General features: G+C 55.1%; 2 protein-coding genes across 14 annotated transcripts in view; one reads left to right on the top strand and one right to left on the bottom strand.

Moving 5' to 3' along the window:
* DHX30 (DExH-box helicase 30) overlaps positions 1-1868 on the top strand; it is a 35711-nt gene extending 33843 nt beyond the window's left edge. For all 4 annotated transcript variants that reach the window (XM_048951910.1, XM_048951911.1, XM_048951908.1 and 1 more), the window contains one exon: positions 347-1868. In XM_048951910.1, the coding sequence (XP_048807867.1) occupies positions 347-582 (236 nt within the window). In that variant the 3' untranslated portion in view covers positions 583-1868. The remainder of the gene's footprint in view (positions 1-346) is intronic.
* Positions 1869-2030: 162 nt separating this feature from the next.
* Positions 2031-18560, bottom strand: part of MAP4 (microtubule associated protein 4) — a 117191-nt gene continuing 100661 nt past the window's right edge. For 6 of the 10 annotated variants that reach the window (XM_048951896.1, XM_048951903.1, XM_048951906.1 and 3 more), the window contains 7 exons: positions 16422-16481; positions 15966-16285; positions 13485-13613; positions 12091-12183; positions 9274-9355; positions 7846-7958; positions 2031-5528 (listed from right to left, as the gene is read on the bottom strand). In XM_048951896.1, the coding sequence (XP_048807853.1) occupies positions 5343-5528; positions 7846-7958; positions 9274-9355; positions 12091-12183; positions 13485-13613; positions 15966-16285; positions 16422-16481 (983 nt within the window). In that variant the 3' untranslated portion in view covers positions 2031-5342. Of the gene's footprint in view, positions 5529-5780; positions 5959-7845; positions 7959-9273; positions 9356-12090; positions 12184-13484; positions 13614-15965; positions 16286-16421; positions 16482-18560 lie in introns of all 10 variants that reach the window. The other 4 variants (XM_048951898.1, XM_048951900.1, XM_048951901.1 and 1 more) reach the window with 4 other exon arrangements.

Here is an 18560-nt window from a genome sequence, read left to right as displayed (position 1 = left end):
CCCTGCAGGCATTCAAGGCCAGGCTGGATGTGGCTCTGGGCAGCCTGGGCTGCTGGTTGGTGACCTGCACACAGCAGGGGTTGGAGCTGGATGAGCATCGTGCTCCTTTGCAACCCAGGCCGTTCTGTGATTCCTGCTGTGTGCTGCTTTAGCCCCTGCACTTTGGATGCTGCTGCTGTTGGGCTCCAGCCCAGTGGTGCAGGCAGCCTGGAGCTCTGCCCTGTGCCCACGGCTTGGCCCAGCCGAGGCCCTGCGAGCTGTGCAGTGCCTGTGGTGCCCCTGGCAGAGGCAGAGCAGCAGCTCCACGCCATTCTCGCTCCTCACCCGCTCTCTTCTCCCCACCAAGACGACGGCTGGCGAGCGACCGTCTCCCTGACGGACAGCGACCTCCTGGTGCTGGAGGGCGACTCCTACACCATCCGCCTGCTGCGCGACTTCCGCGTCTCGCTCTCCAAGATGGTGGAGACGTGTCTGTGCTACGAGATGGCGGCCATCCCCGGCGACCTGCACCACCAGCACAGCCAGCTGCTCGACATCCTGGTGGATCTGCTCAAAGGCCCTCCCGGCAGCTTCGGCGCCTGAGGCGGAGCCGGAGGATTTTGTGGGGACTTGTAATTTGTATAAAGATGTTCACAAATGTTTATTTAAATAAAAGTTCTATTTATCCCTTGTGAAGTCATCTCTCTCCATCCTAGAAGATTAATGTTGTCTGATCTCCTGCTGTCGGCTCCGTGCATGGTCACCAGGAGGAACAACCAGCGCAGCACCGCCCGGACCAGAAGCGCCGATGGAAGCTGATGGGCGCCGCGCACCCTGAACTGGACCACGAGGCTGCAGCTGCGCCGTCCTCTGCCCATCCCCACAGGGCCGGGAAGGAGCAGCGCTGGGCAGAGCTGAGCTTCTCCAGCTCTGGAATGCGGATCTCAGCCTTCGGATGCAGCAGCAGCAGCAGCAGCGCAGCTCCATGGCTCCCAGCCTGGCACAAGGGAGAAAGACACAGCGGCGACACTCGGCTCGGGATCGGTGACGCCTGGGATCCGCGGTGCCTTGGCACCCTGTGAGACGTGACTCGTTGTTCCCGGCCTGCCTGTACTTTTTGTCTCTTGCATTGTTCTTATGATTTTGTATGATTTCTCGTCCTCCCCGTGCCCAGGAGCTCGGATCCCTGGCCTTGTGCACCGCAGGACACCGCTGTCACTGTGCCTGCGAGCGCGGCTCCTGCAGGCGGCCAGGAGCACAGGCACAGAGCCTTTGTTTTGTACGAGCGGGGACCACGTTTGTGCAGGAGGAGGACTGGGACGGCACTGCAGTGAAGGAGCTCTGGAGTTCGGTCCCTGTCGGTGCCACCTACCTCACAGGGCTGTTGTGAGGCTTCGTTCCGTTTGTCCCCTGCAGGCAGTGCAGGGGCGATGCTGAGGGCCCACGTTTTGTTTTTATTCACCATTTCTTACGCTCTTTGTACCTGAAGTCAGCGCCGGGGCCCCTTTTTGTTCTGCACTGCGATTTCGTTTCCTCCTCACGGCCTTTTAGGAGCGGAGCTGCAGCCCCGGCCATGCAAACTGATGGGCGGCGATGGGCGCAGCGTGCGGAACTCATTCATTTCACTTGCTTGAGGTTGTCACTCTGAGTTGAGCAGTGTTTGTTTCTTTCAGCCTGTATGAGGGGCAGGATGGGTTTGGGTTTTTTTTGGTTTTTTTTTTGTTTTTTTCTTCCCTTCCAGCAGGTTTAAAAACAAAAAAAAAAGACTAAGCTATTGTCTAAATGGTTCAGAACTAGTGTGATATTGGGATACTTCAGTGGCTGTTATGTGATACTGGATCTTTTTACAACATAGATTAAAGACAATAAAAAGGGATAGAGTAGTAACAGCCTCTGTCCTCGTCCTTCTGTTCAATGGGAGCGGGGCTGTGCTTGGGGAGGGTTGGGGGGCTGGGTGCTCTCCATTGTAGCCTATGGGGCCAACAGTTGTAGGTGAAGCCCCCCAAGGGCCCCCAGCTGCCTCCCCCCCCCCACAAACAACGCAGCCACGCTGAGGGCAACATCGAGAAGCTTTATTTATTTCAACTCGTTTACAATAGGAAGAGAATCACAACATCAAATCAGGAAATGGTGCTCAGGAGACAGACACGCAAAGCCCTGCGTGGGTACAGAGCAGCTCTGCCCCACTGCCCCCAGGGGGGACCCCAACCCTCTGCCCCACTGCTGTGCAGCTCCGACCCTGGAGCTGCAGCACAACCTCCATACAGCACAAAATAATGAGGAAACATCACATGTAGCCAACGCTGCCCGCACTCCTCACAGTGAGGTACGCATCGTCCCCCCCACGGGTGGGGAAACTGAGGCAGAGGGCTTCTATGACTGCCCAGGGCCGGGAGCCTGGTGCTGCGCTCGCCCCACATGGGGCCGAATGCGTCTGCGTGCGCTGCCCCACATCCCGCCCCACGTCCCGGGGTGACGGAGCGATGCTGAGCGCTCGGGAGATGCGGGAGGAGCCCCGTGTCTGATGGATCCCAGACACCAGCTGGCGGCCAGCGAGGCTCTGTGTGCAGGGATGGCACGGGCAGCGCCGCGGGGAAGCCGGGTGGGGATGGGGTGAAGGACGGAGCGCTCCTCCGCTGTGCCCTGGGCTTTGTGCCCAGACCCGGGGGCTGCTGCTGACAAATTCTGCCCTAACGCCACCACTGAGAGCCAGGGGGAGCCCAGGGGCAGCAGAGCGCGCTACATTCAGTCCGCAGCCGGGACAGTAAACTGCTTGTACAGTAGAAAAAGGCCCATAGTAACCACACCGGCAATGACACGGCAGCCCCCGGGGGCCGACAGCCGCTTGGCCGCTCTGAGCCCCTCCGTGCTCCCACCCCGAGCCCAGGGCACAGCGCTCAGAGCGCATCCCTGCACTCAGCATCTCCACCACCGCCAGCACTGCGCTGTGCCATCGCTGCAGCCGACGCCGGGCCCCACGCTCAGCACCGCGCGGCCGTACATTCACGTTGCATCAAAGTCGAACCACAACTCCATTAAAAGTAATCAGGATGATTTTTTTTTTGCCCTCCCCAAAAGACTTTTGGTTCCAGAGGCCCTCGGGCAGCTCCAGGCACCGCTCCCTGTCCTGCTCTGCCCCCAGCAGCCTCCATGCACGGCCAAAACCCAACGCACTGCATGCAGCCGCCTCCCGACATCAGCGCTGCCCCGAGCGGCACCGCAGCCGTCGCACAGTGAGCACAGCGACCCACAGCGCTGCGGCGGTTCAGCAGCGACCCAACGCAGTGCAAAGATAAAGTGCAGCGTTGCCATCGCTTTCCTACAGCAGTGCTGGAGCTGAGTGGGGCCACGTCTGCCTCTATGGGGACTCAGAGCAGCACCGGCCCCACACGCGCTCCGGTCCGGCTCTGGGAGGTGAGGCGGAGGGGCTGAGCTGCCCTGAGCCCCCTCTTTCCAACAGCCCTATTCCAAAAGTGCTGGAAAAAAACTAAGAAAAAAAATAGAAATAAAAAATACGTATCGATGGATTGCAGAGATGGAGCTCTGGTGTTCAGAATTTAGCAATGGAAAGAAGGAAGCATCAGCGGAGGGGCAGTGATATATACTGGGGGGTGTGCAGGAGGCCGGGGGGGGGAGAGGGGCAGGAGGAGCTCAGTGGAGCTGGGGGGGCACAGGGGGGAGGTGGTGAAGAGGAGGAGGAGGAGGAGGAGGAGGAAGGCAGCAGGGCTGTGGGTATATATAACCGCCCCGCTCAGGTGCAAATCTGCATTGCTCGTTTCAATTTGTATCCAGAGGAAAAAAAAAGCACTTATGAAACTAGCAGACGACTTGGATGCAAACTAGTACATTTTAATGCCATTTTATTAGAAATCATGCAAACTTTAATATAAAAAATACAAGTGCAATAAGAATCTTTGTGTGTAAATACAGATTCCGGGTTATCGTGTCGTTGTCGGCTTCCCCAAGAACCGTTCCCACAAAGCTGAGAAGCCATCAGCTTCCCTCCGCCCCTCCGCGCAGCCCCCGGCGGCGCCTGCTCCCCTCCATTGACTTTGATCCCAGTGTTTCATTATTCTGCTTTTTTTTTTTGCTTTTTTTTTTTTCTCTTTAAATTACTTCGACGACCCAAGAACGGCTTTTCTGGTTTATTATTATTATTATTATTTTTTATCTTTTTCTTTTATTTACATCTCATCTTTTTTTTAGTGTCATTTGCAAACACGGAACGAGGAGCTCTGGCCTCACGCAGCAGCTCACCTCCCCGTCTCACAGCCACAAACCCTCTGCACTTCCCGGCCCCACTCCAAGCCCTGCAACCATGGGGTTTCCCAGAACCCACAGAGCTGCCCCAAAGCCATGGAGCTGCCCAGGAGCCCACAGAGCTGCACAGCTCGTGCTCAGCCTCCAGCCCGAATGAGCCCTAGCTGGGCTGTACCAACCAACAACTAACCAACAGCCAACCAGCAACCAACAGCCAGCAACCAACAGCCAACCAGCAACCAACAACCAGCCAAAAGCCAACCAACAGCCAACAACCAACCAACAGCCAACCAACAGCCAACAGCCAACCAACAACCAACAGCCAACCAACAACCAACCAACCAACAACCAACAGCCAACCAGCAATCAACAACCAACCAACAACCAAAAGCCAACAGCCAACCAACACCCAACAACCAGCCAAAATCCAACCGACAGCCAACCCAACGTCGCCGCACAGCAGGGCTGGCACCAATGCAACGCGTCTGGCTGCAGCCAACACAGCTCTGCCTGAGCTGCTCACCAAGAAGCTTTCCTTCAACACATCCCTACGCCTTTCGCTTTCGGACATGGCTTAATCCCATGAATTTGCTCCATCGTTTTTAAAATATTATTAAAAAAAAAAGAAAACAAAACAACCAACCAACAACAAAAGTTACGACTGCTGGATATGTCAGTAAGAAGCAGCACTGCAGCAGCGGTTAATGTCCCTACTCTGCTATGGTTAAGGAAGGAGGAAAGGAGCCTCGGTGTGGGTTTGTAGCACGATAAATCATCATCAACACGTCGTCACAAAGAATAAAAGGTAAAAGTCAACAGTTAAAACAGCCCTAATGTGTGTGGTAACAGCGTCAATGGGGTCAGGGAACGAAGCAGCGAGGAGGAAAAGGGGGTTCTCTTAAAAAGAAAGAAATCACAGCTTATCCCTATTAACTCGGCCCGGCCGCCACCGCGCTCCCCCCGGAGCCCCCAGGACAGCACAGCACTGACCCCCAAACCCCCAAAGCCAAAGGGAGGGGGCCGCTGGGCAAATCCCCGTCCCGCGTGAAGCCGGAGGCCGCGTGAAGAGAGCCAAGCTGCGTTACGGGGCGCGGGGCGGGGGGTCACAAGCCTTGCTGTGGGAGCGCGGCGGGGAGAGCCGGCGGCTGCGGCGGTGCCGGGGAGGCCGGGCTGTCGCTGGCAGAGGTGCTGCTGGGGAGGGTGGGGGGTTTGGAGGCGACGACGATGTCCGCTCCGTGGTCGGTGCGCGCCTTCGCCTTCTCACGGAACGTCAGCCTGTGGGATTCAATCTGCAGCGACAAAGGGCGGGGAGGGGGGGGGGGCGAGGGAAGGGGAGAGGAGAGAAGGGGGAGAAGGGGACGGGAGACGATAGCAGAATGTCATCGTTAGATGCCTGGAAGATAAAAGGCAATTTTCCGAGTTAAAACAACAGCAGGAGCCCTATGGCCGTCGCTACAAACAGTTCCACGCTCGGAGGACAGCGGGGTGCGACCGGTGCTCTCCCACCCCCCAGCAGCGTGATGAGAAGCGCGGGCACTTACTTGTTTCTTGTATCTGAGTCTCGAAGCTCTGAATTTCCCTTTGGTCACCACCGCTCAGGGCAGTGGGCACCGCCGGCCCTACGCCATTCTCCTGCAGGGCGCTGCCTGCCTGCGCCGCTCGCACCTCTCCGTTCTGAGGGGCTGGCGGGAGCTGCTCTGGCTCCGCGCTGCCCTCAGCCTACAAGGAGACAACAACGGGGTGGGGAGGACGACAGGAGCGGTCAATAGGAGATGGGGCGCCGGGGGGTGACGTCTGAGCCCCTCCGCCCTCCCCTGTGGGCTCAGCGCCCCCTCGGAGCCGGGATGGAGGGCAGAGCTCTGCATGCCCAGAGCCGAGCTGATGAGTGCAGCTCCGTGGAGCCGACCCCCCCCGTGGACTCACAGGAAGGTTTGAGTTGGAAGGGACCTTGAAGGTCCCCTAACCCAACTGCCTGCAACCCAGCAGGTGCTCAGAGCCCATCCCCTGACCTCGGGTGCCTGCAATGAAGGGCCTTCCACTGGCTCTCTTGGATGCATTCATACACCAGACCTAAAGGAAACGCAGTGGATCCCCAACCTGGACAGCCAAGCTTTGATGCTGGACTACAAGAACTGGGCCCAGGAAGGCAGCCTTTAGAGAAGCCCCTGTCCTGCTCTGCTCCAAATCCCACCTGCAGTCACCAGCTTCTGCTGACATCCAGTTCACAGCAGCTCTGCTCTTATTCTGTGCCCCTGCCCTATAAAGCCCCTCCATGGGGAACAAGGACTGCTGCTGTACCTGCTTACTAACTAAAGCATGGCCATGACCTTCCGTATCACAGAACCATGGGATGGCTGTGCTAGAAGGGTCCTTAAAGATCACTGAGCCACAGAATCACAGCACGGCTGGTTTGGTAGGGAACCCCCAGCCCCATCCCAAGGGCTCAGGCTGCCCAGGGCTCAGCCATGGCCTCGGGCACCTCCAGGGCACCCACAGCTCCAATGGAGACTGGGAAAAATGAGACTAATGCAGACCAGCTAAGATTTGACAGGCAGCAAACAGCAGCAGCATATGGGTAGGGACCCCAACAAAGGGGAGCAGTCATGCATCACTGCACTGAGGTCTCTGTCCCAATCAATGCAGCAGTTCTCCCAGAGCAGCTTTCAGCTTTTTGCCAAGCCCATTCTGTCAGTCTGAGGGTTCCACCAAGGACTGGAGATGGGAGAGTCCCGGTGTGTCCCAGCAGTCACCTCTTGCTATGTGTTAATGGGGCTCAGTGCAGCACTGCTCCCTGCCCTCCAGGGCAGCATCAGCTCTTGGAACAGCGTTCACCCCCACAGCCCAACCCAGCAGCGCCTGAGGTCCCTCCACCACCCACCGGTGCTCCATGGAGCGATGCTGGGATGAGCGCAGGGCTCGGTGCTCCCAGGGCTCCCCCTCCTGCTGGGGGCACAGCCAGGTCCCAGCTTTGCCATTCAGAAGCAGCATTTGGCAGAGAAGCTGCAGCACAAGTGGACGTACGAGGCTGCAGTTCCCAGCACCACTCCAAGCACTCTGGGACACAGAAGCCCACAGCTTGGTCCTCCCCTCCCCAAGGAAGATGTCAATTTGCAGAGCAAAGAGAGATGGGGGCAGCTTGAGTTCTGCTTTCATGGGGAGAAGCTGTGAGTCACAGCAACACTGCACAAATCCTCAGTCAAAGGGCCTTTGGGCTGAGCTGTGGGATGGGCTGCTGGTGCCATTTCCCAGCAATAGCAGCTGGGGTCTCAGCAGTTCCACTGGGGAGCAAAAGGAGAAGGGGAGGAAGTCCTGCACAGCTCCTCTCATGTCCCACAGATCAGAGCACACCCTGTGCTAAGGGTCCTGGGGGAGGGATGCGATGGGGCAGCTCGAGCCCTGCACGTAACACACAGCAGGGACCCATTCAGGCTGCCAGTGTGTTCACAGCTCTTCTCTGTGAGTCATACTGCTGGGGCTCACAGCAGGCTACGGAAAGAGGTGGCTATAAAAGGCCGGGGTGGAGAGGCTGGGCTGCAATAACAGCAGGAGAAGGAGAAGATCCAAATGTCAGCCCCACGCCGATGTACCAGAGCTCGCCGCACCCACCTTCACTGTTCCTCCTGCTGGCAAGTGTCCCACGTTGTCCAGAGAACCCACTTTGGCTTGGGCCTTCTCCTTGAAGTTCAGCTTCTGATTCTCGATTTTGACATCTCCTCCCCCTAGGACAAGATGGAGCAGCAGTGGATTCATGGGGGGCTCTGAATGGTTCTACCCAAACTGTCCCCTCCCGACCCGCAGAGGAACCCCCAGCATCCCATCGTGCAAACATGAAGTGCAACTGTGGAAGTGCCCACAACAGAAATACAGGCAACGATGCCACAGAATCCGGTGGCTGCAAATATGCCTAAGATTGGTTCCCAAATTCTCCCTGTGCATTCCCATTCCCACCCCACCGCTGTGAGCAACACACAGAGCCACGTGTCACCATGGCAGGAGGTGGAAATGGAGGGGACACTGAGGGCACACGTGGAGATGGATGGGCACTGAAGGTCAGGAAACAACCACAGCCCTTCAGCAACATGGGTGGCTGCAGTTCCCCCATTGGCACCACCTTGGTGTGGCCAACAGTGGGAGCCAACCGAGCAAACCAGTGAGAACCTCTGACAGCAGAGAGCTCTGGATGGATCACTCTGCCTTCACCCCAGGACAAGGGCAGCATTGTTGCACAGAGCTCATCGTGAGATGGCTGAACAAGCAGGGGTCACATTGGAGGCCCCACGTTCTCAATGTGGGAGCTGTGATGTGTTCAACTGTGGAGCTCTGTGCGTACGGCTGAACTGCTTTCAACCCATCGTGCTGGCAGAGGGGGCCAGGAAACACCAGGAGCACACAGAGACAAGTGTGTGATCATGGCTTCCAGCTCTGGTCACTGAGATTCATCCCTCACACACGGATGTGCCGTTGCCATCAGTCCTCCATGCAGTAGCTGCCCCCACACAGAGCCATAGCAGCACAAGGCAGCATGCTGGCCACGCTTCAGGATGCTACAGAGACACAGTGTGCTGCCAGCCGTGGTGCCTGGAGGCTGCAGGCTGTCACTGTGCTCTCAGTGGGGAACAAACAGTTCCTGCACCCCCATCTCATAACATGGCACCGAAGAGCCCAAATAAATCAGGAGCTCTGCTGAGCTGGAGGCTGACACTTCCCTCGTAGCTGCTCTACCACCTGCACAGAGGGCACTCATCCTCCCATGGCTCCTTCCCCAGCACAGCCCTGGAGCAATCTGAGTGTGAATAAAGCTTCCACGCCCCAGAAGCAGCCAGGGTGCCTATCCAAGCACTTCAGTGGGTTACCTCCAGGGTAAGGCATCTCCCATCCCTCCTCTGCACTCAAAACCACTACGAACCCAGGCAGCCCTTCTGGAAATACGGCCTGGGAGCAACAAAGCCCCTGAACTACTTCAGTACTGCAGGGCAGTGCATAAACGACTTCACCTTCTGCAGACAAACGATGAGGAAATGGTAAAATCCCCACCTGGCTTATGCTTAATATTTGCTTTCGAGCCGCACTTGGAGGACACTTTGGAGAGGTCCACTTTCTTGTTCTGGATCTGCACCTGGAGAGACAGAAAGAAAGAACTGAACACAAAGAACCACTCCTGGGCACCTGGAGGCCAACACGCCTCCCCCCATCGGGGCCTGGCACCTCCTGAACCCACACCCCTTTGCCCTGGGTTCTTTACCCACCCCCAACCTCCCAGCCACTGAACGCCCCACGCTTTGGCATCACCTGTAGACCTGCACCAACCCAGAGCAGTTAATGTGAGCAGGGAGAAACTGAAGGCAGGTCAAAGCTGACACATGGACAAGAACCAGCAATGCTTTGTGCTCATGGCACATCCGTGGCAGAGGGACAGAGAGGAGCTGCTCTCATTGCCACGTCCCCCATCCCGTCTGCTCAGCGATCTCAGCTTCTCCAACTGCAATGGTTCTGCGGTTCAATGATTGTGCCCAGATGGAACAGCTGGAGAGAACAAGCTGCCCTCAGAGACAAGCAGTGCGGGGGAGCTGCTTCCCATCACTGCTGAACCTCACTCTATCAGTGATCTGAGACCAGCAGAGAAAATCTCTCAGGAAAAAAACATCGAGGTGATGCAACCATAAGATCGTGACACATTCACGCTCAGCAAACCATCTTCAAAACCAATAATGAGCCCAATGTTCCAACACAGCTCTTACAGACATCGGTTTGAATTTGGGGCAAAGCATCTTCTCTCTGTTAGCACAGTGGTGCAGGTGAGGAGTCACTGGTTTGGGGTCCTTCTGCTCTAAAAACATCTCTTCTCTGACCATGGGTTCATGGGAACAGGCTGCCCAGAGAGGCTGTGGATGCCCCATCCTTGGAGGTGTTCAAGGCCAGGTTGATGGGGCCCTGGGCAGCCTGGTTTAGCATTAAATGTGGAGGTTGGTGGCCCTGCATGCAGCAGGGGGGTTGGAGATTCATGACCCTTGAGGTCCCTTCCAACCCTGGGCATTCTGTGATTCTGCAATGCATTGAGCCCAGCTTGAGGCCTTAAGGCTCCTCCCTGCAGCTCCAGGTGAGTGAAAGACCCCCCTGCTCCAAAGTCAGCCCCTATGTCTTTCATTCCATGCAGTCATCTGCCATCTCCTGGGGATCCAAACAGTTCTACCTCAGTGGAAGTGTAACAACTCTAACACGAGTCGCTGCGTTCAGATTGCAATGGGAGAAGAGCAGGGCTGGCACCTGCAGAGCCAAACACTCAGAGCCCACTGCCAAGTACAGCTGAGCCTCCAGTGCTCCGTGCAGAGGTTCTGGTAGGAAGGTGACCCTCATCTCTTGCTACGCTTTCCATCTCTGACCATCACCTCATCCAGCTCTGGAGCTACAGCCAAAGGGTAGGGAAACGACGTGCAAACTCCAAATCATCTGATTAAACCTGCAGCAATACCCACTCTACCTGCATGGTGGAAAATCTGTGTCTTTACTGTTGCTTTCTTTAAAAGAAGGGGGGGAAAACACTAAAGCAGAGCATAAGAAAGGCTCTGCCCAGGAAATTCATCCTTGTGTTGCTGTATTTCTGTCAGATGTGATGGAAACAGGAAGGAATCCCTGCAGGCATTCGAGGCCAGGCTGGATGTGGCTCTGGGCAGCCTGGGCTGCTGGCTGGCAACCTGCACACAGCAGGGCTTGGAGCTGGATGAGCATCGTGCTGCTTTGTGTGATTCTAACTGGTGCTGCAGCAGTGCTCAGCCCCATCCACACACACTGTGCTCCCAGAAGCAGCGACGTCAGCACCAACCTCAGGGCTGGGACTGCTGAGCCTGGTGTCCAACAGAACCCAGCACTGAGTGCCAACACAACACAGAGACACCTGCAGTTCCACGGCCACCGGGCGCCACGGGATGTGCTGGCACTGCTCCTCAGCCCAGCATCCATACACACCAACAGAGAGAGACCTTTGTGCTCAACACTTTGGTGTCTTTTTGGAACCATCCACCAAAACCACCAAAATGATTACAGCAGGTCAGCACTGCCTGTCTGCCAGGCTACCACCGCATCCCTGCAGGCATTCGAGGCCAGGCTGGATGCGGCTCTGGGCAGCCTGGGCTGCTGGTTGGTGACCTGCACACAGCAGGGGTTGCAATGAGGTGAGCACTGTGCTCCTTTGCAACCCAGGCCGTTCTATGAGTCTATGATTTAGCACCTGTGTGGTTTTGTAGTTACCTTGTCTTCTTTTGCCAGATGCTTTCAGGATACAGCCCAGCAAACCAAGCACATGGACACCACCAGGTGAGCTCTGCACTCAACGAGCTCAGCTCTGCTGCCAGAGACACCAGCAGCTTTTACAGCAGCCTCTGCTTTCAGAAGCTAATTGCAGCTCCAAGGCTGACTCCCAGCCTTCCCCTCCTCTGCTGAAGTCTCCTTTCTTGTGAGACACAGAGGGAAACGAATCTGACTCAGCACACCTCATTTCATCTCACATCAGACAGCAGAAGCAGGCCGGGGACTGATGGGCCTCCACTGACTGCAGAGGGAATCCACAGTGCACCAACTCCCGGGGTCAGCATTGAGCACATCTCCATTTGCTCAATTAATACCGCGTAAACGAGGTGAGAAAGAGGTCAGGAGCTGCAGCTGTCAGCCTGCAGCAGCACCCACCCACAGCAGCACCCATGGCCAATGTGGGTCTCCAGCCCACGCTGTTTGCACGAGCCCTGAAATTCTGCCACACCGTTCTGCAGGAACAGAGCATCCATGGACCGACACACAACAACACAGTACACGAGCAGGAGTTAGTAGAAAGACAGCTTGCCCAGAGTCCATACTTACATTCCCACCTCCAGGGACATGCTTAATATTGTCCTTGGAACCACACTTGGACTGAACATGGCTGTAGTTCGCTTTTTTGGAGACTATCTGGACCTGGAATGTTACAGAATGGAAAACAACACAAGGGAGAGGACCGGTTAGCGTTGTGGCTGGAGAGGATGCTCCGAACGGCGACAAACACGGGGCTGTGTTAAACTCACAGCAACTGCAGAAACAGGGGGTGGAAGCAACGGAGAGGAGAGCGAGAGAGAAGTGAAGACATGGATGGAACAAGAGCTGCACAGTGTTAGTGTGAGAGCGTGGCACTGCCCGAGGAGGTGGGGGTGGAAGGGCCTCAAAGGTCGCCCAGGGGAGCCATGGGCTGCCGTGTCCAGCAGAGCAGAGAGGGGCTGTGCTCACACTCCTGCCTGCAGGGCTGGGGATGTCCTCCAGCAGCCGTGGGCATAAAGCCTGGGCTGAGAGACCCCACATCCCACTGAAGGCTGCACAAACTCCCTCCCATTGATCCGATGAGTCTTACGGTCATTAAAGAGATGCACTGTTTCCCCTTAAACTAACAGGACTGTTTATTCTTATTTTTTTTTACTAAGTCCCAAAGCAGTGCGTACACGGGCTGCCTTTGATTCTCAGGGGTTAATTAACTGAGTCAGAGTGCCAGATCCACGTGTCTGTAGGGTTAGTGACAGCGAGCAGCGCTCCCCGTGGCAAAAGCTGAACCCCAAGCACTTGCTGGAAAGAGGTGATGAACCCAAAGCACAAAAGGAAGCACCGGAACACTCTCACTGTAACAGGTTTCCACCAGCAACTCGTCCCGTTCAGAAAGACTGGATTCAGTGCAACCCTTTCTGAAAAATGCACTTTGGCCATTGAGCTCATGGAGGTTTACTGCCTTCCACGGAGCACAAACCCTGGCTGCTCCTTACAGGCTCTCCCTGAATCCATCTGAGCTGGGGCAGCGGTGGCTGCCCAACACACCAGGCTGCTCCCAGGCGGTGGATGGGAACATTGGAGGGAAGAGCCCTTCATGCTCTGCAACATCCACAGCGATGCACGGCACCGAGCTGCAGCTCTCGCCCTGGTTCCAAACGAGCGCCGTGTAGGAAAAGTGGCCTTAAGGGAAAAGTGGTGCTGAGGCTCTTCCGACTCAAAATTAAGGCTACAAGGGCAAATGGAGAACTCTGCTTGGAAAATGCTCACGGAATGCAGAGGCATCATTACCACCGTGATCTGCACGTGTTTTACTGAGCACATCCCAGGGAAGAGCCGGAGAAGTGTTGTGCAAGGGACAGTGACACTGACAGGAGAAAGCAGGAGAGCTGAAGAGAAGGGAAAGTGACTCAAAATGGAAATGTTGGCCTTCATCTCCCACAGAGAAAAGTCTGAAAGGAACTCACTTTCCCATTGGGCTGTTTGGGGACACCCTCTTTTGTTACAGCTGTTTTAGTTGGAGCCATTTTAGGGACCGCATTGGGCTCAGACTTTCGGGCAGCAACGGTTGATTCTGGCTTTTTCTCTACCTTCCCCTAGATGGAGACAAATGGATGGTTTCAACCAGCAACACCAAAGGCACGGGCAGGAAGGCACGGGAATCCCAGCTCCCCATCCACACAGCACAGCTGCCAACCCTGGAGACCTGAGCAACGCAGCTGGGGCCCAGCACCGTGGCTGGGAGTCCAAGAGGGCACCATCACACACTGAAAGCACCGACCCCAACCTTGGGTTAAGCCAGCAGCAGCACAGGACCACCTCCTTCCCACGGAGGGCACTGTGCAGACCTGGGGGATACACACTGCTGGCACATCTGCTTTGCTTGGAGCTTCCACCCCATGCACAGCTGTGCTCCCATTCGGGTTTCTCAGCCCCACACTGCCTGGACTCAGGCTTGGGAATGCAGAGCTGATGTAATTTTGCAGCTTAACCCAGGTGATTGTAGCTAATCCCATTAAACAGAAGGTGGAATAAAAAGGTACAATAATAGAAAAATTCACCAACTGCCTGAGAATATCCACTCTGCTGCTCTGGATCCAGGTGAGCAGAGCAGTTTGTCAGCAGGGATCCTGCCTCCCCCGACCCACCAGGAAGCAAAGCCTCAGCACTCAGCACTGAGGCGTTTTGATGCTCTGGAAGCATCCAGCATAAGGAAGGGTACAAAAAAGACAGCTTTCCTCAAAATCAAATGTAGCACCTCTATGAAAACGGCAACAAAGTAAAGGGCAGTCAAACAGAATGTGAAAACACATCCCTTGAACCGACACAGTAACCCTGCAAGGCACAGAGCACTGCAACCTCCAGACCCCACCATGGTCTAAAGCACAGAGCAGCCATACGTGTCCTTTCTGAGCGGATACCAGGAGCATTTCTGAACATCAGTTTGGTTTCAATTTGCAGTGTGTTGTGCTGGGAAGGGTCTCAGTTCTGCTCACCTCAAAGCTCTGCAGTTCTTCTTGCTGTCACTTCCAGAAACTGCTTTGGGGAGTGAACATTTATCTCCCACACCTCCAAGCTCAGGGGACCATGCTGTGATAGAGCACAGCCCACTCATAACTGCAGGCTAATTCCATGCACACTTGGATGCTCCCTGTGGCACACGACCCCACAAAAGAACACCCTGACTTCCATGTGCCTCAGAGGAGATTTGGGCTCCCAGCACCAACTGCGCTCCCTTGGCGTCAGGTGGAAGCTGTGGGTTGGGCATTCATTCCAGCAGAGCTGCAGCAAAGGTAAGTGGGTGAATTTGCTCCACTTTGTGGAATCTGAAGCCCTCTGACTACAGGCAAGCTGCTGACTCGTTCTGCTGGGCAGTGATGGCTGTACCTGCTGGACAACATCCAATAAGGATTTTAGGATGAAGGATATCCACAAAACGATTACAAGAGGGCTACAGGCACATCCCCAAACCTGCACCATTGACATGGCAGTGAAAATGCAATTTAAGCCCATTACTGATGGAGAGCCTCAAGTGTTATCTATGCACACACTTCTCCCTACAGCTCATCCAACACTCCTTTTATTGTGGCCACCATAAATCATCCAAAGGGCAGAGTGGCACTTGGGGACATGGTGGGAAGGGTTGATGCTTGGGCCTGGTGATCTTTTCCAACCTTCACTACTCCATGATTCTATGACCTTGTGGGCTGCAGCTGCACATGGAGAACTTGCATCCCATCCTTAACCAGTGACCATGCTGATGGGACCCCAAAAGCTCTGCCAACAGAGCTCACAGCACGTTCCTTGAATTGCTGTGGGTACAGGTGTCCTTCAATGGGAAAGCTGGAAGTCCCCACCTTTAGGGACATGGCTTGGTGGTCATGGGTTGATGGCTGGACCTGATGACCTTACAGGTCTTTTCCAACCATAATGATTCTGTGGTTCTACCTAAGAGCAATAGATGCAGATTAACTTCAGCTTTAGGTCCGACACGTTGACCACGGTCCCTGCTCCTACACCTGAGGAAGGATCTGTGGGTCTTGCTCCTGAATCCAGATTTCCTGCATCACAGCTCATTACTTCACCCCTGTACCACCCGGCAGACTCAAATCCTCTTTCCAAAGGCAACATTTTGGAACACAGACAAGGTTGAAGCTCCCCAAACCAACTACTTTCTGTCAGGATGTACAGCAAACACGGAACCACAACACTGTGAATTCCTGTACGTGTGCCAGGAAGGCTTTTCTGGTGGATTCCTTCTGTACACCACTCTCACTGCTTTGTTAATGCCTTGTGCACAAACCAAGAACCCAAAGAGGAGCTCTGCAGGGCAAAAACACGAGAAGAGCAGCGAGGATACAGCCACCAACACCAGCAACGAGCACCCAGAAACGCTTCAGAGCTCCAGTTTCAGAGAGCACACAGTTCTCAAGTCAGAAGAAACGTACCTTTCCTCCTCCAGGCTGGTGCTTGATGTTATCCGTCGAGCCGATTTTGGAACGGACGTTTTTCAGGTCTGGAGCAGCAGCACTGCTGGTGGGGCGCAGAGCTTTGGGGGCAGCGCTGGGTTTGGTTGCAGCCTTTGCAGGTGGTTTCTTTGCATCCGCGGCGGCGCTGGAGGCGGCGGTGGGTTTGGCTGCTGCAGGTTTGGGTTTGGGGCGGCTGGCGGCGGCGCTGGGCACAGCTGCAGTGCTGGTGGTGCTGGTGGTGGTGGTGGAACTGCTCTTGACAGCACTTCCAGCAGCGCTCTTAGGGCGGGCCAGGTCTGCTGCAATGAGCACAGGGACATCGGAGGGATGATGGGGAAGGAGGGGGGGTCAGATGGCCACAAAGCGCCCCGGGGCCACGAAGGCACAGAGTGGCTGCAAACAAAGGATTCGAGTAGATGGAAACAGCAGAGTTACCTGACGGGGACTTCGCTGTGGCCTTCTTGGCATCTGCAGGCTTTGCATCGGTCTTGATGGCTGCCCAAGGCAGAACGTGTGGTTAGCACTGATAGGACAAGGGGGAATGGTTTGAAACTGAGACAGGGGAGGTTTAGGTTGGATATGAGGAGGAAGTTTTTCAGCCAGAGGGTGGTGAGGCAGTGGCACAGGTTGCCCAAGGAGGCTGTGGATGCCCCATCCCTGCAGGCATTCAAGGCCAGGCTGGATGTGGCTCTGGGCAGCCTGGGCTGCTGGTTGGTGACCTGCACACAGCAGGGGTTGCAATGAGATGAGCACTGTGCTCCTTTGCAACCCGGGCCATTCTATGAATCTATGATTCTATGATATTTCAGTGGGGAAAGCCAACGAGTGCAGGTGAGCAGCACAGCCTCCCCCAGAGGTCACCACACACTGCTTCTATTGTTAAAATAACTTCCAGAATCTGATGGCACTCACTCCAACATCACCCCAGCTTCATTGCTTTCAAAAGCCTTTCTTTAACTAACAGCAAAAACAAACGCTTGTCCACCCATAACCTTGGTGTCACTGGTGGATCAATGTTAACCAATGCCAATTTCCTTGCACAGAGGTTATTGCACATTTTGGTGCCCGTTATAACTGCATAAAAATAAAATCAATCACTAAAGTGAAAATGTGCCTTTGGGCAAAGCCCAGCGATGCTGACCTGATTCCATCCCACCCAGGCAGAGGTCACTAAACCAGGAACACATCTTTTCTCAAAGCAGAACAAAACCATGCACATTTTTTACCATCAAGGTAAAAACGGACTGAAATACACAAACAGAACCTTATTTGAAGGAGTTGATAACGATAATGCTTCATTTCCTGTAACAGCCTCAGGTTTTTTGGTACTCTCCAGGGGCTGGGGGGGAATTTCATGGCACATCAGCACAGAAAAAAGGGGCAGGTAATGACAGGTCAGGTCATCCTGATGGCTCCATCCAGACTTTGCTAAAAACTCTCAGTTAAACACCACAGATAAGACACAAGCTAACGAGATGAAACACACCAGAATAATTTAATAAGGCCTTGAGGACAGATAGCTAATTAAAGCCAATCACATAACAAGGTCCTCTTGAACCAAATGCATCTCCCTCCTCCAGACCCCAGGACTAGGATTGCTGGCAGCAGGGCAGGGGCAGCCAAGTATAAAGGTGTGAGGAGCAAACACATAAAGAGCTGTGATTATTTCTGCTCCTGTCAGCAAGGACCAGGTGCTGGAAGCCCACTCACATCAGCAGCACGTGATGCTGAAGACCCAGTAGTGGGAAAATGGTCTGTAATGGTAGGCAAAGCACTGAACAGAACTCAGACCTCTTCTCTGATAGGAGACTGACTGCCAGCACCCAAAGCGATGCCATGCAACTTCCAAAGAAGCCACCATCCACACGTTCATACAGTGAGAATGATAAAACATTTGGGCAAGCTGGGATGTGGCTTCTAAGGTGTGAAAATCAAGGGCAGATGTCCTTCTGAAATGTCATCTTCAGCCAGAAAGTTACTCTCTGGCTTAATGCTACGCCGTGATGAGAGCCATCCTCTCCATCCTCTCCACTGGACCCTGCTGGAGCTGCATCTGCTCTGCCTGAGCTGCAGTGGCTCAAGGCTTCACAGCACCATTCACCCTTCACTGCACCATCGCTCTGTCCCCTTCCAAAAGAAGCCTCCCTTCTTTCATAGGGTCACAGGGTGGCTGGGTTGGAAGGGACCTCAAAGACCCCCTTCTTCCAACCCAATGCTGCAGGCAGGGCTGCCAACCCCAAGCCAAACAGCAGAGGAGCAGCCCAGGGCCCCATGCAACCTGGCCTCGAGCACCTCCAGGGATGGGGCTCTTCCACCAACCCTGCCTCCCTTCTGCATTCCAGACCCAGGACAGCTTCAGTTCCTGGTGGAGCCCCTCCGGCTGCCCTCACGTCTCCACCACCGTCCCGCTTTCCCCTCTGTACACTGGCCATGTCCCACACCCTCAATAGCACAGGAGCCCCTTCCACTGCACATCTTGTCACTTGGAACAGCTTCCCTCTGTCTCTGCATCAGTGCCTCCATCTCCTTTCAGATGTCAGCAGATGACACTTCTCCTTTGTTTGCATCTCAGTT

This window comes from Lagopus muta, chromosome 7, assembly GCF_023343835.1.
Source record: "Lagopus muta isolate bLagMut1 chromosome 7, bLagMut1 primary, whole genome shotgun sequence".
Lineage (NCBI taxonomy): Eukaryota > Metazoa > Chordata > Aves > Galliformes > Phasianidae > Lagopus > Lagopus muta.
Note: the sequence above shows the minus strand (reverse complement) of the source record. Positions and strands in the feature narration are given on the sequence as shown.